This window comes from Vulpes lagopus, chromosome 4, assembly GCF_018345385.1.
Source record: "Vulpes lagopus strain Blue_001 chromosome 4, ASM1834538v1, whole genome shotgun sequence".
NCBI classification, from domain to species: Eukaryota; Metazoa; Chordata; class Mammalia; order Carnivora; family Canidae; genus Vulpes; species Vulpes lagopus.
Window position 1 is genome coordinate 54,828,073 of NC_054827.1, and position 27,534 is coordinate 54,855,606.

A 27,534-nucleotide genomic window follows, 5' to 3' on the forward strand; every position below is an offset into this window, starting at 1 on the left:
GAGCATGGAGTCTGCTTAAGATGCTTTCCCCTTCTCCCTCTGTTCCTGCCCTACTTATTTTCCAAAAAAAAAAAAAAAGGAATGTATAAAGTCAATAATCAAAAGGTAAATACTTAAAAAAAAAAAAAGGTAAATACTAAATAGTACAGATTTGGTTCATTTAAGTGAACTGATTTTCCTATTGCTATTATTTGTAATTATGATTTCATTAAAAATTGCTTGTACACAGTTTTGTTTAAAATTGAACACATAAGCACAGTTTAGTTCAGACTTTGCTATATACGATTTGGCTAAAATTGTTGGTTTTGGTAACCAATGTCTTAAAGCATCAGACTGCACCAGGGTTATTCATGACCATCAACCACTTCCCCCCACCACATCAGAGGTACAGGTTGGTGAATAGCTGCCATACTGAGGAAATTCACCATAAAAGCCTATTACTGGTGAAAAGGAATATTAAGACCACATGCCTATGTGAAAATGTTCTTTTCACTGACTGATATAATGATAAGATGACAGAAACTATAGTTGTTTTTCTTGCTCCTAACACATGGAACTGCTCTCTAGTTACTAATAACCCACTAATGTACAGCCTAGGAGGAAAAAATTGAATACACACTAGAGGCCGCTAGTGATAAATAAGTGAATTTTGCATGAAGTAAAAAACATGATGAGAGCAGTAGAAAGAAAACTGCATTCTAAGCTTCTAGCTTCAGCTGCCTTTTTAAGTGCTATGCTTCAGTCACAAGACATTTTTTTCCATCTATAAACTTCTAATTTTTTTAGTAAGAACTAAATCAGGGCAAATTTCCTCCTAAAAGGAAAAATCAAGGGAATTTTGTAATAATTTGTATTATTGTATTCTTAAAGCTGTGCTTTTAAGCAATGAAACCTTTTTACATAGTGCAAATTAGAAAAAAAAATTATCCTAATTGCCACAAAGATTCAGATCAAGTAAAGAAAACCTAATGCTGTGTGATGTAAATGTGTCTTGGTAATAGTTCATTGAGAGGAAGATATTTTTATTTCTTTTTATTTTTTTTTAATTTTATTTATTTATGATAGTCACACAGAGAGAGAGAGAGAGGCAGAGACACAGGCAGAGGGAGAAGCAGGCTCCATGCACCGGGAGCCCGATGTGGGATTCGATCCCGGGTCTCCAGGATCGCGCCCTGGGCCAAAGACAGGCGCCAAACCGCTGCGCCACCCAGGGATCCCGAGAGGAAGATATTTTTAAAAGTTAAAAGCAATCTAAAAAATATCACAAGCCCTGCAGAAAAATCATGAATCACAGGAGTGGTATTTTAAGGAGTCTACTCAGAAAAATATATAGGATAACATGAACTCAGAGAAAAACAATCATCTGATTAACAGCAAGCCTTTCTAAAATTAAAGGGGTATACACTATGCCACCTTTATTTTTTTTTCGTGAGAGTGAGAGAGAGAGAGAGAGAGAGAGCACATACACATGAGTGGAGGTAGAGCAAACAGGGGAAGAGGGTGAGAGGGTGAGAGAGAGAGAGAGAGAGAGAATGAATCCCAAACAGGCTTCTCTCAGTGTGGAGCCCAACTTAGGGCCCAATCCTATGACCCTGAGATCAAAACCTGAGCTCAAATCAGGTTTAACCAACTGAGCCACCCACACACTTCACTAAACCCATGTCTAAAAATTTGTGAGGAATGTTATTAAATTTCTCAGAATACATGAGAGGTCTTTTATTATTTACATATATTATAGGTAAACATTTGCTTCCTTTTTACTGTCATTAAGAGAGTGAGGGGAGAAAAATCTTGTATCTAGGGGCATTTTATGTCACAGTGTTTTAAGCCACAGAGGTGCCTATGGCAGGGGAAGTATGAAGGAGATTCCTGAAGACCCTTAGCTGATGCCAGGACACAGTGATATAGCAGGGGCAGCCAGAGAGAAGGTGTTGTGGGTGGGCATTTGTGGAGATTTTATTTGCATTTGCATTTGCATTTGCCTGTCCTTACCCATGTTTACAGAAGCTAACACAGTGTGAATCTTGATGCTAGGCACAGCCCACTCCAGAAACAAACAGGAGTCAGGTATTTACTCATGCCGCCCAGACAAAAAAGGGTAAGGTAAGGGCAGATTTTCCCTTACCTTCTCAGTTTGGTCAATCAAATGCTTTTACACAGGAAAAGACAGGCCACTGGGAATTCAGCAGCAGCCCCAGTGCCTGGCTCATAGAGGGTGAGCGCAAGCCTTCCCTTGTTCTTAAAATGCAAATATACCGTGGATTTGGTGTCCAGCTTCTGGCATATTTCTTCCCAAGCCTAACTTTCCAGTCTTCCCACTTATTGTTAACTATAATATTTTTAATTGATTTTATCAATGTTGTTTACATTGGTCAGAGATTTTCTGTTCTTTACAATCAGGAACCCCACTGATAAAAAAAAAAAAAATTTAATTCCTAACAATGTTACCTGAAGAACTTTTAATACTAGTCTCTGATTCTTCTCTTAAATAAAAGTAACTAAGAATTACTTTACTGGGTCAGAAATATGTTTTCATACTTAATCTATGAAAGTAGAATACATTACATTTTTATGGAAGAGCATGTCTAATCATTCTTACTATTAAATATAATAGTGACCTACTTACTGGGGAGGAGACCATGAAAAAGCCCAGAGATAATGCAATGCTTTCACTGGGGGGATAGGCTAGAGGGGACATGCAAAGAGGTGATTCCAATGTGTTGTGATAAATGTTACAAGGGAAGCAATGGGTAAGAGAACATCTTGGAAGGACACTGACCATAACATGTGAGAGCAAGAAATCTAGCCACCAAATACCCTTACCTAGTTCATTCAGGATTTGTCATCTACTGGCCTTTGAGGAAATTATTATATTTTCAGGGAAAACCATCAATACTGTTCAATTAAAAATATTTAGTTATCATCTTTTGTCAAATTTGGTCCTGTGTGCTAGAGCTATTTCCCAAGATAAAACAAGAAGAAGGAGTTTTGTCTAATTAAGTAGAAACACCTACAGACAATTTCAACATAATGTGGGATAATAGCTGGAGATTGCTTAGAAAATTTTAATTTATGTCAGAGTTAGGTCTACAGAAATTGGTAGTTACCAGCAAAGACTTCTGGGGAAACACAACACATGAGCAGAGTTTTGAAGGAATTATAATTCTTGAAAGAAAGCAGAAGAAAGAGGGATGTTATCAATGAAGTTTAAAAGAGGGGTGTTTGTTTTTTTAATACAAGAGGGTTTTTATAAGTTAATCAGATACAGTGTTCTGTAAAAAAAAAAAAAAAAAAAAAAAGTACCTCCATGTTAAAACTAACTCCTTGGCATTTCAATGGGCATGCCAATGGCTTTTAAAATAACTGATCAAGTAAAAGAAACCAGTATTTAGATGGCACCAATACTTTAAGTAATCATTGCTAAACAGCACTAATGCTTAAACAACCACCCCCTCCAGGGCCCCTCCTGCCTTATGGAGCATACCCCAGATGTCAGGCAGGCGTGCGGTACCCAGAGCACAGATGAACGCAACCAGACATCCAAAGCCAAAAACAGAGCTCATGGATCTAAATGCTGTGGGATGAACACCTTCTTCCCTACAGTCCAAGCAAAGCATGGCTGATCTCATTCAACAAAAGTGCTAAGTGCAATTCTAAATCAGACAATTTGAAGAGTAAGTCAACATTCTTACTATTTATGATTTTTTTTTCCTCTCAATCTGGGCATTTACAGAATAGTGTGTCTCCCTGCTCATCATTTAAGTTCCCTTCTCCTGACTGTGAAGCAGCTCTCTTCTATTGCCTAGGTCATATAATATCCAGAGGTATGCATATTAGACATAATATATACATGGATATGTATATATATAAATATATATATATATATTTATACACAATGATCTTTTTTCCTTAGGGTGGTAAAATATTTTCTGTTGTATTTTAAATAGCTTTTTGGAGACTCTTCAGCATATTCCTGAATTCTCTGGCTAGAGGTAAAATTGAAGTCTTCAAGAAATATAGTCTCAAACACCTCTCAGATCTTCTAACCCAGAATTGTAAGTGAAAAGTCCAGAGCTTATCTTGGTGTGAGTGCCATTTGGATATATTCTCACAAAATTTATTAACTAGCCCTTGCTTAAACTAAATTCTAGCTGTCACTTTTCTGACCTTATTTAATAGGGAGGCCATAGCTGGCTCAGGTGCAATCCCACCATCAACTCAAGTTTCATGTCTTATAATGATGTGTCAACAGGTAATGCATGCTGTCTTATTGGAGTCATGCTGCTTACTCTGGTCTGATAATACAAACCCAAAATTTTAATAATGAGAAAACCACACAGAAGTATCTAGGTGTACATGTGCAAGCAGGCATGTATGTGCACACACTTAAATAAGTATGAAAAATCAGACAGGAATATATATATGCTATATATAATATATATAATGTGATTATTCTCTATCATTACATATACATTAATAATATATATAATTATATGTGATTATTCTCAACTGCAATCTAATATTTTTGAAATATATAATTATATTATAAATAATATTATATATAATATATATTATGTATAATCACATAGGATATATTATGTGATTATTCTCAATTATTACTAACTGCAATCTAATAATATATTGAAAATAAGCTGAAAACCTTGAAAAACATGAACTCTTAAATTATATTAACAAGTGCTAAAACTATTCAAGTTTGTTTTCAAAAAGTAAAATTAAAAGAGTCATGTATTACTCAAAACTTTTGATAGATGATCCAGGTTCCTCTGAAAAATCATCTGAGAGAAATTTATTTCTGAAGACTCCATCCACAGTGCAGGAAAAGAAAAGGGTTTTGTCAGGAACATACTTTATGAAATAGAATAGCCATAAAGAACAATGCCTCTGATTAAATTTAGTTGTAAACTGACTTCCTGCAGCTGCTTAAAATGATTTCACTCTGAAAATTTATTCTGACTTCATGCATGATCTGACAAACATAGAATCTCTGCATACACATTCCACCCCCTAAGCCCCCCGAAATGATTTAGAGCTATGCATGGATGACTTTGAGATCTCTGATTTATAGCATTTGATAACCAACAGACTAAAATATATTACAAAGCTAATTCAATCAACAATTCAAGATAAATATGCCCTCACAGTTTATTGTGTAGGGTTCTTTAATAACAAGACTCCTATTACAAATTTTCTTTTAAATGTACTAATCATTTCTACCTTCCATCACTTAGATTCAAAGAACCAATAATGTTGACATGCTTACAGAGCTTAGTAATTTGTTTTTTTTTTTTTAAAGAGCTTAGTAATTTGTTTTTTTTTTTTTAAAGAGCTTAGTAATTTGATTGCATAAATACTTTTTAATAGAAACTTGTCGAAGCAAGTGACTAAAATTGCTTAAGGCTAGGCTTACAAGAAATCAAGGTAAACCAATGATCTTTAGATTTCCTTAAGTACACATTGTTTCCTTTCTATATATGTTCAAGCATACTGAAAGTATTTTTTTTTTTTTACTATGCCATCAAATGCACAAACATTAGTTAAAATAAATCCAGTCGCTGAGAAAATTACAGTCACAGGTCAACTGAAATCAATTGTCATATATATTAGAGGTTGAGAACACAATATCTGCTCAGATCCTTGACACCAATTCATTCCATAACAATTTTATATTAATTGGCTTATTCCATAAAAAACTAACGGCACTGAGCAAGCTTTTGCAAGATTTTCACTAAGATACAGGGAATGTAAGTGTTATATATGAAACTCTACTACTATTTATATAACTTCTAGGGTTGAAGTGACAACTTCGAAAATTATGTTTGGCTTTGACTAAAAGATCTAACATTCTTCCCAAAGAATCACTTGAAAAAAGTGGTAACAGATTCCAAGTAAAAAGATAATTCTTAAGAATCAGGTCTATCAACCACATCCAATGAACAAACAAGATTGTGGTGTACCCACATAATAGAGCAGCACTCAACAGTGAAAAGGGACAAATTAATCACATGGATCAATCTCAGAAACATTTGGTAAGTAAAAAAAAGGCAGATACATAAGACAAGAAGCTGAATGACTGACTCCATTTATAGGACATTCTAGAAGGTTTCAGGAGCCAGGATGAAGGAGTTGGGGACTGATGACAAGAGACAGGAAGGAACTTTTTGGGATGATGGACACATTCTACTCTTGACTGCTGGTGGATATGCCTGTATACTACTTCATAATATATTGAATTGAATGCTTAAAGTGGATGAACTTTATTGTATGAAATTATACCTGAACAAAGATGATCAAAACCAAAAAAAAGAATCAGAAAAGCTAAATATTATATTCCTTCATTCCAACCACAATATGAAAAGAGCTTACGACCTTTCTAGGATGTTGTACAATCACTACATGCAAAGCATTAACCATGGGAGAGTATTTACAGCTATTGTCCAACGCATATTCAACTATTCTATAATTCATCATATCATAACTTTGAAGAGCCATCCTCTATCCTGTTTATCCAACTCTTGTGTAAGCAGCCCAAGTAATATATTTCTTCATAAAGATTTCTCCAACTACTCCACAAGACCCTAATCTCTTCCTGAAATGTCCCAGGTGGAGAAATCACAGCTCAAGGAAGTGAAATTACCTGCCAATGTCTCCTAGTAATGAGGTCACGGAATCAGATTTTGGATCCTGATGTAAGATTTTTTTTTTTTTTTATGACAGAGAAAGAGAGGGGTGGGGGGCAGAGACACAGGCAGAGGGAGAAGCAGGCTCCATGCAGGGAGCCTGACATGGGACTAGATCCCAGGTCTCCAGGATCACATCCTACGCTGAAGGTGGCACCAAACCAGTGGGCCACCGGGGCTGCCTGGATCCTGATCTAACTAAAGAGTGTGCATGCCTTCTCACTCCACAATTCCTAACCTGGAATTCCTGTTATCTGCAGTGAATGGACAGAGAACAAAACTGTTAAGTTATCCATCTGGGGACAGACAGGTTCCTTCAAGAGTGTGTCAGATACTTGCAGCCAGGTACCTGGTTTTGAAGCTGATTTGTAACAGTTAGAATCGCATGTTACTTAGTTATTTAAATCACAGTCTGAAGTTGGCTTAGCCAGGGCACAGGGAGTTTAGATAGTCAGATTCCCATTGGATCACTCTGAAAAGTGGTATAGATCTGCTCGTAAGAAAGCTGCAAGCATATATAAAGCTGGGAAGTCTGAAATCCAAACTGTGAGAAAATTAATGGTCTGAAGGAAAATAAGGGATCAAGAACGACTCCTCCTTTCCTGTTTGAGGGCTACAAGCTCCCCATCATCCCACTTCGTCAAGGCCTATGTGAATGGTCAACTGTGTGATTTCAGGGAATTTTTTACTGGATGCTTATCTTTTAAATTCAACAGAAAGCAGCTCTTAAACATCCAAGCTGAATTAGAATAATGTTTATATATGATCATCTATAGTACTTTCTATTTAGGATGCTGTATTCGTCAATTATTCTGAGAAAAATAACCAAAAAACAACTCCCCCTCCCCATTTCAAGTTCCTATAAGCGAATGACACCAAAATTCATAGCTATTCCTCAGACCAGTATACAGATGAGTTTTAGAGGCTCTGTGTCCTTTAAAATCACAATTAAAAAACACTCTCACATGTAGCACTGATATTCACGTTACTCTCAAAATGTTAATGAATCCAAAGGCAAGAATCTTCATGATAAAAGACTCATTGAGATAGGAATGAGGACACAATGTAAATATAAGACTTTCTGAAAAAAAGTGCATCATATTCTACACGTGATTTCAGACAAAGTGGGCATAATCTTTCTAGATATAAGTCATTGTGGTTTATACTGATTAATAAAATACAATAAACTAGCCAAAGTTTCTTCTGAAACCCAGGCAGTGAGAAGAGAAGGCAAAGGAGAAAACAGAGGAAACAGCTTGGCTAAAATGATATGTAAAAGACAAACCCTGATACTCAAGGTAGAGTTTAGACTGTATCCAAGAGACAAAACAGAACTTCCCCTCCTCCCTGATAGTCAACACACCTGCTCCCGTGTACACACACACACACACACACACACCCTAATCTTTTAAACTCCAATGGGATCCTCAGAATTGTTTCTAATACCCTCATTCTAGATTAACTGTCCATCCTCTGTGCTTTCCTCTTTCACACAACCTATCACACTGGACTAGAATTTTCTCATTATATGCTTTATAATCTATCATATTGCATACTAATTTCTTCTTTATTTCCATTACTCTAAGTTTTTTTGTGGGTGGGAAACATACATTCACAGTAACTATGAAAATGTCTAACCATAGAAGGTATCCAATAAGCATTTGAATGAATGAATGAATGAATGAATGAATAACAAGTTAAATGCTACATTCCTATTTCTTTTTTTTTTTTTTTTTTTTTTAATTTATGATAGTCACAGAGAGAGAGAGAGAGAGAGAGAGAGAGAGGCAGAGACACAGGCAGAGGGAGAAGCAGGCTCCATGCACCGGGAGCCCGACGTGGGATTCGATCCAGGGTCTCCCGGATCGCGCCCTGGGCCAAAGGCAGGCGCCAAACCGCTGCGCCACCCAGGGATCCCTACATTCCTATTTCTGCCACTGGACTGTTCTTAGGAGAGTCTGTCTCATTCCAAAGCTCTTTTTACTTTATTTTTTGATCAGTTTACCTCAACTTTCTAATAGAATAAGGTTTACAAATGTTTATGTAGCTTTAAAGGTACATTTTTTAAAGAATGATATCAACTCTTTTTCTCATACGGTCAGATTACTTTCATGTGGCATTGATTATGTAATTCTGGTTGGTTTCTACACATCGCCCACTCTCTTCTTGACACCATCGCCTCTTTAATGTCTTATCATAATTAGTGTGACCATAATTCTCTTATAAGAACCTATAAAAATGTTTCTTGATCCATTTTTCAGGGTCAGACAGCTATCAATTCTGTATATCAGAAAAAGTCCATATAGTCAAAATTTGATATATTATGATTCCATTTTATAAAGACCAGAGATAGGCAGAATTAACAAAACATGTATTGGGTCAGCAGCAGTGTCCTGTGAGGGGAGATGGTGATGGGAGGGAGCATGAGGAGGGCTTCTGTAATGCTGGTAATATCCTATTTATTGATCTCTGTACCATTTACTCATCTGCTCCCCTTTGTGAAAATTCATTGAGCTCTATCATTATAATTTGTACACTTTTCTATATGCTTGTTCTTAAGATCTCCTACAGTGGAAAAAGTTGGTATTCACTGCCATCATTGATGGCTTTTCTGACCCTGCTTAGAAACTGATGAAAGCATCTTATTACAGATACTCTTTGAGTATCTATTAAAGACACAGAAAGAGGAATCACTGGGTCGGAGAGGAGGGTGGGGGTGGGCAGGACGCTTAACTCTCCCACAACTTTTACTGTTTACCTGGTACCCACAAATAGCAATCTTTCAATATTCTTTGACGTGAACATTTAACACTTAGCTGATCTACTATAGTGTCAACAGAATTGTCACTAGAAAAACAAAAGAGGGCGCGGTGCCTGGATGGCTCAGCTCAGGTCATGATCCCAGAGTCCCTGGAAGAGCTTCAAGTCAGACTCCCTGTTCATCAGGCAATCTGCTTCTCCCTGTACCTCTCCCCATACTCATGCTCTCTCTCACGTGCTTTCTCTCTCATTTTCTCTCTCACAATAAATTTTTTAAAATGCGTTTCTTATAAAATACAAAAACAAATGAGTCCTCCAATGGCTATCAATGATGGGCAAGAAACAAAATCTGTTCCATAAAATCTTCCTAGAAAATCTTACCCTGCTTCACTTGTACTTTTTTCTTTCTGCATCCTGTGATTATTCTGACTACAAGGCTGTGCTTTGTCATCCTGGTTCAGACCAAAGGTGGGTTTTACCTACTTTTAAGAAGGCAGGAGGCAGATGTTATGAGGCTATCAGGAGTTTTTAATTATAGACTACTGCCAAAATACTGACATGCAACTTCAGTCAGTATCAGGTTAAAGCTGATAATAATTGGAGGCACTGGCTCCTACATCTAATACCCCACCACAGTACCCTACATTTCTAAAAACAGCTATCCGGGGTTAGGAAAACAGTCAATTAAGAGTATGGGAACAGAGTTGTGGAATCACTATGCTGTACATCTGAAATGAATGTAATATCATGTCATTGTAGCTCAGTAATAAAAAAATACATATTATATACTAATCTACATATTATGTTGGAATCAGAAATCAGTGGGGATAGTTCAGATGATTTCGAAAATAATGTTGGAGAAACTAGGTAATCAAATAAATGAAGTTAGACTTTTTTCTCAACTGAAAAAAAGAGGGGAGGGGAGAGGAGGAGAGGAGAGTAGTACAAAGTATGGAGTCTTCCTAAAACCTCTTCCTCTTTAATCTCAAGTCCATAACTAAAGCTGAGACTCAAATGTCATTGGGGGTGCCCATCCTACATTTCCCTGACTGGGTCTTCAACCTGCCTCAGTCTGACAGCCAAATTGAGGAACCTGTCAGTCCTCAGGGCATAGATTATCTGGTTTATCTAAAATGTGAAGGTCAACCAAAGTCACTCAAAACCTTATGAGAAGAGAGAACAGAATAAATGTAATAAAATACTCATTTATTAACAAATATTTGTGGAGTATCTAATATTCTCACACAATTTTCTAGGCACCAGGGAGCTTATATTCACCTAAAGAAGAAAACTTAGTCACAGTTTCTATTGCTCCAAAGAGCAGAACCAGCAGAGTAGACTCAAGGTAATTCTCTGTTCCTTAAGAAGCAACAGACACTTTTTTTTCCTCTATTTCTCTCAACTCACTGACATATGTTCAAATCAACACGTATTATTTTCCCAACAATATAAAATACTTAGGACTTCTTTATGAAAAAACAAATAGAGGCATTTTCAGACATTTATGAAGATGGAATGAAGTGGCACAAGATCAGAACGTCAAGTCACTGCTGATGCTTGCCTCAGCTCTAACCCTCCATAAACCCTCCTCCTCCTGCTCCTCTCTCTTCCGACATCAGTCTTCCTTCCACTCCAAACATCTTCAGTGGGAGATGATTCTCTACACATTCATGTTTTATTGCATAATTATAAGGTATTACAATGTAGATATGGACTTTAAATAGACAAATACAACAAGCCAAGCAGATCCGCCAATCATACTTGGCTTTTAAAAACTTCTATCTTTTTCCTTTTTCATTGTGCGGCTTTTCTGTTAAAAATGAAACTAATAGGAACCATGTTTAGTCACCTATATCCAATTAGCGTAACTGGTTACAATTTGTATTTAATGAGGTTTACTCCAAAGATTTAATTCCCACATGAGGCAGTTAGTGTATTCATCACCATTTAGACACTCTATCCAGGCCAGCCATGCCCCTAAGTGTCAGAGTATGAATCACGGCACACACATTACTACAATGAGAGAAGGAATGGAAAGTACATTTTCTTTGAACATCTTCGTATACGGTCAAATGATTCTCAGATAAATCATACAAATATTTTGGAAGACTTCCATAAGATTACTTATAAGTCTGTTAAGAATATTAGAAATGGGGATCCCTGGGTGGCGCAGCGGTTTGGCGCCTGCCTTTGGCCCAGGGCGCGATCCTGGAGACCCGGGATCGAATCCCACGTCGGGCTCCCGGTGCATGGAGCCTGCTTCTCCCTCTGCCTGTGTCTCTGGCTCTGTCTCTGCCTGTGTCTCTGGCTCTGTCTCTCCTTCTATCTCTCAAGAATAAATAAATAAAATCTTTAAAAAAAAAAAAAAAAAAAAAAAGAATATTAGAAATGTTATTTTGAAATTTAGGCAAAAATGATGGTATTCACTCCACAAACTTCATAATCTGCTTTACTTTTTAATGTGAATAAAAGCATCGTGTGTTAACTTATTAGCATCCAGCCCAATCCAGTAAGAGGAATCAGTATAGAAATCTATACTTTTTTTCACAAGCATTTTAGATGGTTTTTATGGTCATAGCACAATTGAGAAGCACTGTGTTAATATCTGTTCACAGCTCTGGTTCATATAAATATGTTCATGAGCTACACCTACCATGAGAAAAATAGTACTCAGTACTAGGTTTCTTGCCAGTAAGCCAGCTATAGGCATGAAACACAATACCCAATTCATAATCTTGGCCTCATGGGCATCATGCTCTTCCCTGAACTGGCCCGGGCACTGTTTAGAGTATTTTTCATATACTGTCCATGTCAGGTCTTAGAGAATATGGTCAGAGGCAACCATAAAGTTAAAAAAATAAAGAACCATAAAATGTTAAGAATTTAAACTAGGCTGTCACTATTGCCATACTCTTTGATAATTCATCCAGTCCCTAGACATTAGCATTCCCAGTCTCAAAGGAAACATGTTCTCCTCCTATAAGCAACCGGCTGCTTTCAAAAAGCAGCTCCAATATTAGAAGCCTGAAGTTAAAAATTCTGATGCCATAAAGATGTATTTTACATCATTTCAAACTACATATATTTAATTCACACCTGTGGTATGTTGAATCATAATATTTTTATTTTATTTTTTTGCAGCAAGGAAGTGATTTCTCAAACTATAAACATTTCAGTACATTTAATAACACATATGATAGAAGTGGAACTAAATTTCACAGCTAGTCTACTTACACCTAGACTGTAAATTCTTATGTTTGCCAAGAGGCTGAACTATAAACATGTTGGCAATGAGCTGGATTTAAATTTACTCTCATCAAACATATTCTCTTATCTAAAAATAGCTCACCATGCAAAGATAAGAAAAACCGACAGCACAGACAACAAATCATTAAGAAATAAGTCATTTATCTCCTAAAATATATGTGTGTGCATAACTCAAAAGTAACTAAGTTAAATTATACTCAGCTTTACTCAATACTATTACAAAAATCTCACGTCTGCCACAGGATGTATCATTTGTTTATATGAGGTCGGTTTTTATTCATTTAAACCGAGTTTTAGGGATGCCTGGGTGGCTCAGCAGTTAAGCATCTAGCTTCGGCCCAGGGCGTGATGAAGTCTCGGGATCGAGTCCCACATCAGGCTCCCTGCATGGAGCCTGCTTCTGTCTCTGCCTGTGTCTCTGCTCTCTCTCTCTCTCATTGTCTCTCATGGATAAATAAAATCTTTAAAAAAATAAAAATAAATAAACTGAGTTTTATTTTAGTCAATGTTCAAAGCCCTTACAGATTTTGAAATTTGATAATGCTACTTAATGAAACTTTTGAAGTAGCAGAGTCAGGGGGTTTTATTTACTTATTTACCAAAAACTCTTAAGTCAAATTTAATTAGCCAACATATAGTACATCATTAGTTTCAGATGTAGAGTTCAGTAATTCATCAGTTGCGTATAACATCCATGGCTCATCACATCACGTGCCCTCCTTCACGCCCATCACCCAGTGACCCCATCCCCCCACCTACCTCCCCTCCAATAACCCTCAGTTTGTTTCCTAGAGTTAAGAGTCTCTCATGCTTTGTCTTCCTCTCTGATTTCTCCCCATTCAGTTTTCCATCCTTTCCCCTATGATCCTCTGTGCTGTTTCTTACATTCCACTTATGAGTGAAACCATATGATAACTGTCTTTATCCGTTTGACTAGAATGAGGAGTTTTTAAATAAGAATATGATTGGCCTAGTTTTCCTCAAAGATATACTCAAAACAGAGAAATAATACAACATGGTGGAGCATCTCTCTCAGTGAGGTGGTTTTCTGTTAATTCTGAAGCAACGTTAGTTAAGGAGGAACATTCATCAAGGAGAGAATAAAACAAACTGAAGAACAGAATTAGTGGTGTTTTGGACACAGGCTAAAAGAAAGCCTACCTTTCCCTCTCTCCTTCCATGGTATCATATAAGCGGTTGGCACCTCCATCAGCACAGGCTCTTAAAAGAGCTTCAAATAGAAAAAAAAGAAAAAAAACATTTCAATATAAGCAGCTTAGAGCAGTACCTCACAAATGATAAACATTAAAAAGCTCAGACACACACAGTCACGCTTTCCTCTTTGGATCTTTTCACATTCAGCCAGTGACCACTGCAATACAAGTGATCCTACATAGCACACACCCAAGTAATTCAGAATCACCTAAAAGGGCATGTATTTCCTTTTTGTATCTTTTTGGATTCCTCTTACTAAATAAAAGAGGAAGAGTGTATAGTGTGTTCAATATCTCTTGAAGCTAGTTTTTCTTCTTTACAAAAGAAGAGAGGCCTTATGCTCAGTAAGAGACAATGGGACATGGTTATCATGTTTTGCCCTTCATTAATTTTTACAGATGTGTTCTATTTGTGGAAGGTATAAGTTTTCATATTTTGTTCTGATATAAAAAGTTTCTTTAAAAAATAAAATTATAGATATAAGATTGTTAAGACTTTTTAAGATTAAGTAACCAATAATCTAGATAATGTGTGAACACTATTAACCATCAGGTTGCACAAAATTAAAATTTGGGAAATACTAAGATATTCGTGTAAGACTGGCTGTCTCCCCAACTGAGACTTTTAGGTCTTGCTTTCACTCTGGGATTTGATGCTGCTAATCAACTGTTCTTCAAATTCTCTTAATCCACAGATTACTATTTTGTTATTGTTACTTTTTTAATTTCAGAATACCAGAACACATTAAACATTCAATATACACCAGTCCTCTTCCTCGATTTTTGTTAGAATGAATATAAATCTAAAAAAGCCTGTGTTCCTGGGGAAAAAAAAAAATAAGCCTAAGCTATGTAAACAGTGCATGAGAAAAATAAGAATTTTTACAAAGATATTTACCAATTACCTACAAGACACATTTCCTTAGGAGGAATGGCACCCAAATTCAAATGAAGCCACAAACATAACTTGCAGAAGATCACAGAATATTCTGCACATTTCCTAAATATCAAAACCTTAAAGCTCAAAACCATCAAAAGGCAAAATGGGTCTCACATATAAAATATGGCATGGAACTGAATAGGGAGAAAGACTGATAAATAGAAACAGATAGTAAACTATCAGCAATTTAAGTATATAAAACAATCATCTGTGAACAAAATTAACAATATAGGACATCTTTTTATATAAGAATCAGTTCACCCAAGTAATAGGAAAACCTAAGAAATAGCTTTTAGTGGCTACGGATTATTGAATAGAATGAGTTGTCAACTTCACAGTATAGTCTTCTGCAAAGATCTCAGGAAATTCAACATTTATACCTGTTATGTTCCAAGCCCTAAACACAAGAGCGAAATTACAAACAGATCTAATACCCTGGTCTTACGACTGAGCAGGAGAGAGCCCAAAGCCTGATGTGCTGCAGGCTCTGATCACCACTATAATAAAAGCAACAAAATACAACAAGGAAGGGAGACATGAATTTCAGTAAGCAAATCTGTAAAACTACTTATCAATAAATCCAGTTCAGGTAAGATTAGTGTTACTTTCATATTACCGAGACTTTCTCTAATGTCTATTCCTTCTTATACCTAAATTTAAATGGATATTTTTAGAGCAGCTTATGAAAAGAGAAATATTTAGATCATAGGAAGCAAATCTGTCCACATCTATTACTGTTTTAAATGGCAAAGGACCCTAAAATAACCTTGAGGAAATCTACAGACTTTTCTCTCATTACCTTTAAGTTGAGAGTAGGGCTACAATCTCCCTGAAAGGAGAAACAAGTTCCTGTCTGTCTCTAAAACTATTTGTTTTCAATACAGTCTGACCAAAAAAAAAAAAAGAGTATTCTACCCTCTGTAAATTTTAGTAATAAAATATTGCAGCTAGTTTGAAATACTTTCCATATATGTAGATAAAATTACGTTTGAATGGTAGAGTATTTCTTTTTTTTTTTTTTTTTAAGATTTATTTATTCATTCATTCAGAGAGAGCGAAGAGAGAGGCACAGACACAGGCGGAGGGAGAAGCAGGCTCCATGCAGGAAGCCCAATGTGGGACTCGATCCCGGGTTTCCAGGATCACACCCCAGGCTGCAGGCGGTGCTAAACGGCTGCGCCACCGGGGCTGCCCTGGTAGAGTATTTCAAACATAAATAATGATGGCATGAATTCATTGATAGCACCTAGAAAAATGAGTTACAAATATTACTGTTAATGAAAGCCACAAACCAAAAGAACCAAAGGTAGAAGTAATTTTACATAAAATGTTTTTTATAAGTTATAATGGATCATCCTCAAAAATCTATTCACTTCATTTAAATTGTATCTTGTAAAATTTTCATTGGCTTATAGAGCAAAAGTTTTGCAGCTTTGTCAAATATTACAATGTCAATGGTTGAGCAATTATTTACTGTGCATCAGGCTGATAATATACATTAAAATCATTAACTTTATATATTGGTACTACCAGTAAGTATATCAAATGCATCTGTAACTAACAACTTTTTTTAAACTGGCATAATGTAATCTAATGTTACTGACAGATAATGAAGAGCTCCATTCAAAATCAGAGGTTAATTGGCTATTTTCTTAATTTCTGTTGAATAAAGTTGGACAGAAATAATTTGACTTTCTCAACAGTAGACTATTAAATTAGTTGCAAGTACTAAAATGAAAGAAAAGTAAATAAAGTTTAAAAGCACTTTTCAGTTTAATTCAGAGAAAACAGTTATCGAAGATTTCAATTCTAATCTAGGTCACTTATTAGTCCTATGACTTTGGCAATACAAAACCCGCTGATCCCAATGTATAATAAAAATTATTATATATTTTGCCAGATTCACAGAATTTTTCAGGAAGACAACACAGACAAAGCTAGAAGGAAGTACCATGGGAAATATTCTCATATGCTGTTGATGACACTTAAATTTGAGGGACAGTTTGCAGATTAATTTAATTAATGCAGATAAAAATTTAAATGTGCATCTCTCTGACCCAAAATTTCTATGTTGTCTTTATAAACACGTGCCCTAATTCACAAGGGCACATGTACAAGGATGTTCATTGTGATAATATGTATAATCATGAAAAACTACTAGCAAACTTAACTGGTCACCAGCTGAGTATTGGCAAAATATCATAACCATAATAGGGAACCATAAAAAAAGAGGGTAGCTCTTACATGCATTTGTATGCTATCATTTATCAGATATATTGTTATGTAACACTTTTTTAAAAAGATTTTATTTATTCATAAGAGACAGAGAGACACAGGCAGAGGTAGAAGCAGGCTCCCTGTCGGGAGGGTCTCTTGCAATAGCAATTCAGAGAACCTATAGGAGTATAGTAAATCCAAGAAAACTTAAGAATCAGGCAAAAGTTACTTTATCAAGAATGCATATCAAGTAATTAGTAATTAGCACTGATGAGATCCACTTGTGTTGCAGAACAGAGGGATGCTCAACACAGTCCTGAGGACGCTCATAACTAGCATAAGATAAGCCCCAAGAATCAATGGCTTTTGTGGCCATTTGCATCCTAAACTGGAATGACTGGAACATTTCAAAGTCACTCCTGGGATATGACTAGACCTTTACCATTTTTGTATCAAACAAGTTTTATTTTCTGTCTTGTACCCTTCCTTAAAGCTAAGTAAACTTAGTGCCGAGTAAAAAGCCTATCATGTCTTTTGAGTTTGTTAATCCAGATCCAAGACCACTTCTGTATTCCACACACCCAACTCCTTAACAGTGATTATTGTGAGGAATGGGCATGGGGTCATGGAGAAGACATTTTTTTTCACTCTTTAAATGCTGTGCTGTTAAAAATATTTGTACAAGAAATTTGAATTACGTTGTAATTATAATTTGAAATTCAACAGTAATAACTAAAAAGGGGAAATACACCTAACAATTCCAGATTTAATCCCACTTTTGGAAGGAATTAACTGTTTTGTCAGACTTTGTCAGGACTGAAAATGCCTGCGGTTAATCTAGACAAAAGGGAAGATCCAGAATCGTATTTAGAAGAAGTCTAACTGTATCCCTAGAGAGCTAAATAATTCCAATTACTCAAATCTTGTTTATTCCCTAGTATCCCAAAGATTCAGTTAGTCCTTGTGTACCTGAAATCAATCTCATCTGTCAATTACTGGATTGAGAGAGGATTCTTTCCTGGCCTGAAGCAGTAAACCACTCCATCCCCAACTTCTACCCCCATAACAGCTGTAGCATCCATATAAGTTAGTCCAATTATGGGGGAGGCGAAGTAGTTCCCTTCTGGATGAGACTCAGAAACAATTCACTGACAAAGACACACCAAGAAGGAAATGATAATCAATGACAAACATGTGAGTCCATACACAACTACACAGATGCCAATAGAAGGTTAACTATCAAACACTACAGAGAACTGTGTTGTTTTTAATATGGTAAGAACACTTAACATGAAACCTACACTCTTAAGAGCTTAACTAAACAATGCAGTATTGTCAATGATAGGTGCAGTGTTGTAGAACAGATCTCTAGAGCTGAATACCAACTCCCCATTTGCTCCTTCCCTCAACCCCAGACAACCACTATTCTATTTTTTTGTTTTTAAGTTAGTTTATTTATTTATTTATTTATATTTATTTATATATATAGAGAGAGAGATAGATGATAGATAGATAGATAGATATAGTTAGATAGATAGATAGATAGATAGATAGATAGATAGATAGATAGATAGATAGATAGATAGGTAGAGGGGTGGGGCAGAGGGAGAAGCAGGCTCCATGCAGGGAGCCCGACGTGCGACGTGATCCCGGGTCTCACAGGATCACACCCCGAGCTGCAGGCAGTGCTAAACCGCTGCGCCACCGGGGCTGCCCAGCAACCACTATTCTAGTCTCTGCTTCCAGGTTTGACTATTCTAGCTACCTCATATACAGGGAACCAGGCAGTATTTTTCCTTTTGTGCCTGGCTTCTTTCACTTAGCTTAATGTCCTCCAGGTAATTCCGTGTTTTCACATATTGCAAGATTTTCTTCCTTTTATTTTTTGTTTTGGGGTGGGGGATCCTCTTCACCCATTTCTCCCATCCCAGTTCCACTGTCTCTAGCAACCACCAATTTGTTCTCTTTATAGGTGCTACTGTTTTTATTTTTTATTTTTTGGAAGATATATGGTCTACAAACATTTTTTCCCATTCTGTAGTTTGTATTTTCACTCTGTTATTTCCTCTGTTGTACAAAAACTTTCTGGTTTGATGTAATCTCTATTACCTAATTTAGCTTTTGTTGCTTATGATTTCATATCCATGAAATCACCACCAAAACTAATGTCATGAAGTTTTCCCCCTATATTTTCTTCTGGAAGTTTTACAGTTCTGGGTTTTACATTTAAATCTTTAATCCATTTTACATTGAAGAAAAGTGTTTTTAACCAATTTTCATCATTAGAGACAATACTTAGCAATAATTCACATTTCATACTTAAATCAGCCAAGAGGCTTTAAATCAATGAATTCTTCCAGAATTATCTCTTGCTTAAAAAACATTTAATTTACCTACAGTCATTCTCTTCCTCTGTTAAAAACTCAACCATATAATGAAGCCTAATAAGAAACAGGTTCTGGGGATCCCTGGGTGGCGCATCGGTTTGGCGCCTGCCTTTGGCCCAGGGCGCGATCCTGGAGACCCGGGATCGAATCCCACGTCGGGCTCCCGGTGCATGGAGCCTGCTTCTCTCTCTGCCTGTGTCTCTGCCTCTCTTTCTCTCTCTCTCTCTCTATCATAAAAAAAAAAAAAAAAAGAAACAGGTTCTATGTAAGAATTCATAAAGTTTTCTTTAATGAACTATTATCTTTAAGCAAATTTGGTATTTCTTTTTTTTTTTCCTTCTGGGGTCACTCTATGCATTTTATTGGCTACAGGAGAGGGGCCACCTCCATGTCACCAGAGGTGCTCACAATTCCTTTAGCCACTCCAGGCTGGGGCCCTGGGAGTCCTGGAGGTGGCTGGGCACATCGGGCATGTTCCCATCATCTTGGAGAGGTGCTGGATAGTTGTAGGGCATGGCCTGGTTGATCATGGTGGCGTACTTGGTGAAGGGACTGAGGGTGAGCAGAATCACAGCGAGGCTCCCGATGGTGAAGGACGCAACCAGCACCAGCTCTTTGGCCCAGGCATCCTTGAGGAAGGCGGCGAATCTCCTGGCCATCTTGGTCTCTAAATTTGGTATTTCTTAAACACTTCATAAAGAAATAGAACATCTGTGTAGGATATTTCTGTTTTTTAAAAGAAAAGTTATAGGATCTTCCTTGGAGATCTTCCATAAGTGGGAATGTTTAATATATTGATCAGTGATAAAAGGGAAAAAAACATGTAAGATAAAATTGTAAAATAATATGTAAAATAATACAGGTATTGATTCTTACACTTATAAAATTATAAGCATAAGATATCGGTTACAGTGGTACTTTTACAGAAGAGGGCAGGGTTAGGAAAATGATATATTTTCACAGTTTTGGTCATAAGTAACATTAAATCAACACCCAAATCCAGATTTGGCATATAGCCCAATCTATGCCATTGCAATCTCCTCTGTGATCCTGCCAAAAATAATGACACCACAAGAGACTTTCCACATTCTCTTTTCTATTGTCCCGCAACCGGTGACTCAGACCTGAAATTGAGAAGCCTGGATCTGTGATCTATCATATCGACACAGAGAATAAAGTCAATACAGTAGAGGTAAAGCAATCAGGGCATGAGCACTGTTTGTGTCTCATACCAAAGGCAAGGGCCAGGCATTAGCCCTTTTAATTATATAAGCTATAAACTCCTTGTTTGAGCTTATGCCAATTTGAGTTGGGTTCTCCAGCATTTGAAACAGGAAGTGCCCTAGGGACACCTGGCTGGCTCAGTGGTTGAGTGTCTGCCTTTGGCTCAAGCCTGCTTCTCCCTCTGCCTTTGTGTCTCTCATGAATGAAAAAAAAAAAAAAAAAAAGTTAACAGGAAGAGCCCTAATATATAAATGTTAATTTCTATTTCAAAGACACCAAATCTTTTATCATTCAGAGATAATACCTTATTGTATCTCAAATCTGTGACTGACCATCACCAGCAAAGCCTTCATCATGGTCCAAATCTGTCAGTTTGTGGACATGGTTAACCATGGACATGGCTAACAGAGATAGATAAGCATGCTTTTCCTATAAAGACATTATTTCATGTGCAAACACTTTCATTCAGAGGATTTCATGAAAATAACGTATACTCTATGTGACATAGCAACAATTTACTTTGCTCATAGGAGTATTGAAATGTGTAATTATTTGCTGTTTACATAACAGTTTTAGATAAAAGTTTTATTCATAATAATATATTTATGTATAATTATTTAAAAGCTCACATTTGTAATATCCTACAAAGTAGAGAGCATACTCTTTAAATTTTAATCTAGTCAATAACAGAATTTTCCATATTTCAAATAAAAAACAAGTGGTTTATATAGAGCATCTATATACACACTGCTGTGCTAGTCCTAATAACCTGGCTCATGCCATATAATGAAGATTTTCTTTTTATCTATAGGTAAATGTTGCAGTGTAAATTCTCTCTGCCACCTTTCTATCTCTTCCCCTCCTAATTATGCACCACGAAGATCAAGTATGACATTTAGCTATCCTTGATGGAATTTATAAAGTCTAAAATCAGGTACCTCTTTAACACTGAGTGATACCAAATACTTCATTACTAAACATCTTAAAAACAGCCAAGAGTGGGACACCTGGGTGACTCAGTGGTTGAGTATCTCCCTTTGGCTCAGGTCATGATCCCAGGGCCCAGGGATCAACTCCCACAACAGGCTCCTCACAGGGAGCCTGCTTCTCCCTCTTCCTATGCCTCTGCCTCTCTCTGTCTCTCTCATGATAAATAAATAAAATCTTAAGAACAAAAAAATAATATAACAGCCAAGGGTCTGTTTATCCTAACTAGCATAGGGAACATTTTTTAAAAAGATGAGTAAAGCTCATAATGGGTAAAAACTGCAAATAGTTAAGTAGCACAGAAAAAGATGGTCCTATATATGTGAAGCCAGCACATGTATGTTTGTCTAAATGTGAGTTGTTAAAAACAAGGCTGAGGGATGCCTGGGTGGTTCAGTGGTTGAGCGTCTGCCTTTGGCTCAGGTTGTGATCCCAGGGTGGTGGAATCAAGTCCTGCATCAGGCTCCCTATAGGGAGCCTGCTTCTCCCACTGCCTGTGTGTGTCTCTGCCTCTGTGTCTCTCTCTTGAATAAAAAAATAAAATCTTTAAAAAACAAACAAACAAAAAACACGAAGGCTGAGTATAGTCCGAATTGCTAAATTTTAACTACAGGATTACGGTGGCAAATATGCAGGCTCAATCTACAGTGAGTAAGAAAACATACAATAGACCTTTGCTGGGGTTCTTATAACACAGGGTTGTTCAACACTGACACTATTCACATTTTGGGCTTTTTGTAGTGAGGGGTTTTTCAGTGCATTGTAGAATGTTTCCCAGCATCCCTGGCCCCTACCCAAGTAGAGGCCGGTAGCAGCCCCAAGTTGCGAAGACCAAAGTCATATATCTGCAGACAAGCCAAATGTCCCCACCAGGGCAAAGTCATTCCCAGTCAAGATCAAGTGCTCTAACCAGGGGACCACTTATACCTCAGCAGGCTGCCCATAATCCCATAATACCCAGCTCTAAGGCAGACTGTTCATTGTTATTCTCTAAACTTCCAAATTAAAAGCAAGACTATCACCTAGAAACCATGTTCTACCTAACTACCAAAGTCAGGTGAATTAACAAAGCAAGACATTTCCTAACTAAATTGCCTTCATTTCTATTCTGGATGCAAATCTACCATCTTAACCTCCATTGTAGACATTTTGAATAATTCAATAAGACTTTGCAGATAATCTCTACATGGATACTCTGGAAAAACGTCTGGTATGATCCCACACCCTATTTATGCTTCATATTCATTTGACCCTTATTACTAAATTATGGCCACTATTCACAAAAGGTGAAGCCAGGTCCTTTTGACTGTCTTCTGGGAACTGCTGGGTAATTTCCATCAACAACCAAGTCTGATAAGAACCACCGCTGCACAGATATCACCCTAGATGGTGAGCATGAAAAGCAACAACTTCTATTTGCTCAGTTCATTTCATAATATACAAAGATTGGTAAGGTGGTGGTAACAAAATAAGGAAAAGTGGCAAATCTGTATGAATGAGCAAAAATAACATGTGTAGAACTACTAAGAGTTGAAATAAAAGGTCAAGGATGGGGCCTGGTCCACTTAGCAAAAATAAAAATCTTTAAATAAAAATCACTTTGTTGATGCAAATAGGTAACATTATAGAAGGTAGAGAGATTTGGAGCCAACCTGCATCCTTTGCCTGTTCCTTTGGTACCAGAAATCCTTCCCCTACTCTTTTTCCTTATGAATCAGTGTTAACAGATCTCAGAACTTATATGTGAGACATATCAAATGAGAGATTTATTGTTACATGTATCAAAAGTGAAATGTATCAAAATCAGATTATTTGCTGTACAAGAAAGTGATAACATTTATCTTATTTTGTAGATAAAAAAAACCTACGGATAATGTCTGTACCTTTGCTAGTATCTCTGATATCTTTATAAAAATATTTTAACACTATTTAGTGAGAGTTTCTAGCAAACAAATCTATTCTCTTAAACAATCATCATTAAAAGTGGTAATAATAGGTTAATTTCAGTAATTGGGCCTTACTACAAAATAATTAGAAACAGAATTACATATTATTACTACCAAATAATATAAGAATTTCACATTATAGTCTTACAACTTGACTATGCTCTTTTTCTAACTAAACACAAATAATTATACCCTAATTCTCCTTTCTGCTTAGGAAAAAAAAAAAGTAGAGGTGGGGGAGCTATTTGAAGGCTATGAGTAGAAAAAAAGAACTAGAGATAGTGCTCCTAGAAGACAGAAAGAGGAGGAATCCATGCATTCAGGTTAAAAGCAAGAGGTGACTACCCAAAACCTCCTTAGGCCAAGAATCACTACCACATGGGATGAAGCACAATTAAAAAGCAAAGTACTTCACGGGGGTGGATAAGTGCTTTATTAACTACCACATTTCTTAGTTTGTAAGTTATCTCAGGGCACTGTTAGAGATAAAATTCATCTTAATCTTTAAAGCATGATTTATCAAGATATTAAAAGGCTTATTTTTTAAAGTAATTAAACAAAGGCCAGTTGCTTTGGCCTTTAGTCAGATAAGGGCATAGCTGTTAAGAGATAAAGTTGAGAAGTAGTCAAAGACCACATTAAACTCTATTCTATACCATGACCTGCTTAAGTATAAAGGGAAGTCATTAAGGGTTTTAAGTTTGAGACTGTTGTACTCTAACTTATATACTAAAGATAGTTCCATGTTGGGAACAAGTTAGAAGGAGACAGGAATGGAAGTAATGGAAATTAGTTAGGAGAGAAGATGGTGGCTTCTACCAAGAGGGCAGCACATAAGGTAGGGAGAAATGAATGTACCTCAACACACATTCGGGAGGTGGAAGTGATTGTTGGCTGAGAAACTGGATGTGGAGGATAGTGCAAAAGGAACCACAGAATACTGACTAAACACTCCCCAAATGCTTTAATATCCTGCAAAGTCTCAAGGAGCCAATTCCTTCTTCCCCTGTGTACTAATATCTCCTGGCCACCCTCAAGCCTGATGTAGTACCTCACACATGCAGTAAGTGCTTGCTGACCTCAAGAGACATACATCACAGCCAAAACACCTTTGGGGCACCTGGATGACTCAGTGGTTGAACGTCTGCCTTTGGCTCAGGTCGTGATCCCAGGGTTCTGGGATCAAGTCCCACACCAGGCTCCCTCTGCCTCTCTCTGTTTCTCATGAATAAATAAATAAAATCTTAAAAAAAAAAACAAAACAAAACATTTGAATGGCTCAGGCTATTCTAGATTTTTAAGGTACTTTCTATCTTAACTCAGGAGGGTACAAAAGGTCCTGTGGGACACTGAGTTTATTAGATATTTTCTATCGCGATCCAGATTAAAATTCTAGCCTGAAATATAGAACAAAGTTCAGTTATAAAATGCGCTTTTGTACTTGTGTACATCAAAAGGACACGTCTCCATGTGTGCATCCTTTTTCAGCAAAGACTGAAATAATTCATAGGAAGTGTACCAAGAACAATATCCCTAGCACTTTTAATCCTAAATTTTTACTTTCAAAAAAATATAGTACAGGGATCCCTGGGTGGCGCAGCGGTTTGGCGCCTGCCTTTGGCCCAGGGCGCAATCCTGGAGACCCGGGATCGAATCCCACATCAGGCTCCCGGTGCATGGAGCCTGCTTCTCCCTCCGCCTGTGTCTCTGCCTCTCTCTCTCTCTCTCTCTCTCTGACTATCATAAATAAATAAAAAATTAAAAAAAAATATAGTACAGACCTGAAGGAAATCCTCTAAATGTGTAGAATGTATCTTATAAGTCTAAAATCATTTAAAACACAGCCAAGAATAGGAGAACATCTCTGTGACCTCCACCTAAAATTGCCAATTGTTTTCACTCAGAAATCTGTGTTACCTAAAGAACTATAGGAGTTTATTTATATTCCCTAGATACCTACCTCTCTAATGCTCAAACCTACTCCCATCCCCTTACCATCATTCTGGATATAAGGGCTTACCTTCACAGTTTTATTTTTTAACTTCCTTTAGCATGCATTTGCATCAATGAGCCACATATGATATTACGTGATATGTGTTATTTTTAATTTTTAAAAAAATTATGTTCCAAAACTTTTTATGATTTGACATTATGTAATGAGGGCTTTCCACTTAGAAATAAAAGTCTAGACTACTAGATTCACTTAACTACTGTACAGAATTTACAAACATGTCAAAAATATCTGATTTATTATAGATGCATGTCTTAACTGTTTTTTTAAATGTTGCAATTATCATTTAGATGCCTCTTCACAAATTGAACATTTTCTCATTTTCTCAATGGTATATACCTAATGGATAATTACTAGGTCATAGAATTTGCACATTATTTTTTTTTATTTTTTTTGAATTTGCACATTATTAATTTTACTACACGATATTGAATTGTTATCCACATTGACTTTAACAACTTACACCAAGTAAAATTTTATTTTTTAAGTAGCAAAATGAAGCAAATGCATTCGTCTCCATTTGTATTAAATAGGTGTGCACAAGATTTGATTAAGAATTTATTATGACTACTGTGCCAGAAGCAGTTTCATCTACTAGCAAAAGTGAAAGGTGTTGACCAGCTGGAAAGTGGGTCTTGGATAGAGACTGGCCACCTTCTTAATTCCCCTGCTGAGTTGTCCTCTGTAATAAATCCTCAGCAACTTATCTCTAGGAAGCCTGTTCTCCACTGCCTTACCTTATGACTAGATACGGGATTCTTCTAGCCGTGGGTGCCTCAGTTCTCCTGACAGTAGATATTCCTATTACTAGGGATAGGCATCCATCTACATAACTCTCCTGATAGATTTTACTCATTCATTCCTTTGTAGGGAGATAATGAACGAATGAGCACCAACTGTAGCCAGATATCTAACCAGCAATAACCAGACACAGTTCCAACTGTCCAGGAGAGCACAGTCTAGATAGAGCTATACGATACAGTAGCCACTTACACACCTGATCATCTGAACTGCAGCTTGTCTCAACTGAGATGTACTACTCCAACTGTAAAATAAACACTAGATTTTGAAGGCTCGGTGTAAAAAGAATAATAGAAAACATAACAATAATGTTATATTGGTTCTATGCTGAAATGATATTCTGAATATGCCGTTTTAAATAGAACAGTATTCGAATTAATTTCTCTTTCTTTTTACTTTAACATGGCTACAAGAAAATTCAAGTCTTTATTTGTGGCTCACATTATATTAACCAACACTGGTCAAGAAGGTATGAGAGGGGTGCCTGGCAGCTCAGTCAGAAGAGCATGCAACTCTTTCAAGACCCACATTGGCTGTAGAGATTACTTAAATAAATTAAGACCTTAAAGAAAGAAGGTAGGAGAGACAAGTATAATGACACAATGAGGTGGAGAAAGTTTAAAGCTCTATGGGAGCATGCAGAAAGGGCATCCATTCAGCTTTAGTCACAAAAACCAAACCACAGGAACTGAGACAAATAAAAAATAATAATAATGTTTTATTATTTGAAAAATATGAGTTAGCTAGATGGAAAAAGACGGGAACGAATTCATTTCAGGCAGAAGCCCAGAGTTGAGAGAAAACAAAAACTAGCTACTTGGACAGAATCTAGGCGGATTAGTCCACGTTACTCCCGGTAACCCGTGGCAAACTCAGAAGTTTCATTTAAAATAACAATAATCATCTTCTTGTATTATTTCTTCCCTAAAGGAGGCAATAGCAGACAAGTGAAACAAAACTTCCCACAGAAAATAAATTTTAACCAATTATTTATCTCACAGTGCCAATTACTTCTCAGAATCACAAATATCTAAAGGGTAAGCAGATGTGTCAATAACATGATAAGGGAACACAGTGCCCAG

The 27,534-nt window shown here is 36.7% G+C and overlaps 2 protein-coding genes across 4 annotated transcripts in view; both read right to left on the reverse strand.

Annotated features, from left to right (window-relative positions):
* TPK1 (thiamin pyrophosphokinase 1) overlaps positions 1-27,534 on the reverse strand; it is a 312,036-nt gene that overhangs the window by 181,886 nt on the left and 102,616 nt on the right. For all 3 annotated transcript variants that reach the window (XM_041751936.1, XM_041751935.1, XM_041751934.1), the window contains one exon: positions 13,887-13,956. In XM_041751936.1, the coding sequence (XP_041607870.1) occupies positions 13,887-13,956 (70 nt within the window). The remainder of the gene's footprint in view (positions 1-13,886; positions 13,957-27,534) is intronic.
* On the reverse strand, positions 19,856-20,142 carry LOC121489210 (NADH dehydrogenase [ubiquinone] 1 alpha subcomplex subunit 3-like). Its single transcript, XM_041751937.1, has one exon. It carries the CDS (start codon positions 20,140-20,142, stop codon positions 19,888-19,890), a length of 255 nt encoding a protein of 84 aa, XP_041607871.1. The 3' UTR covers positions 19,856-19,887.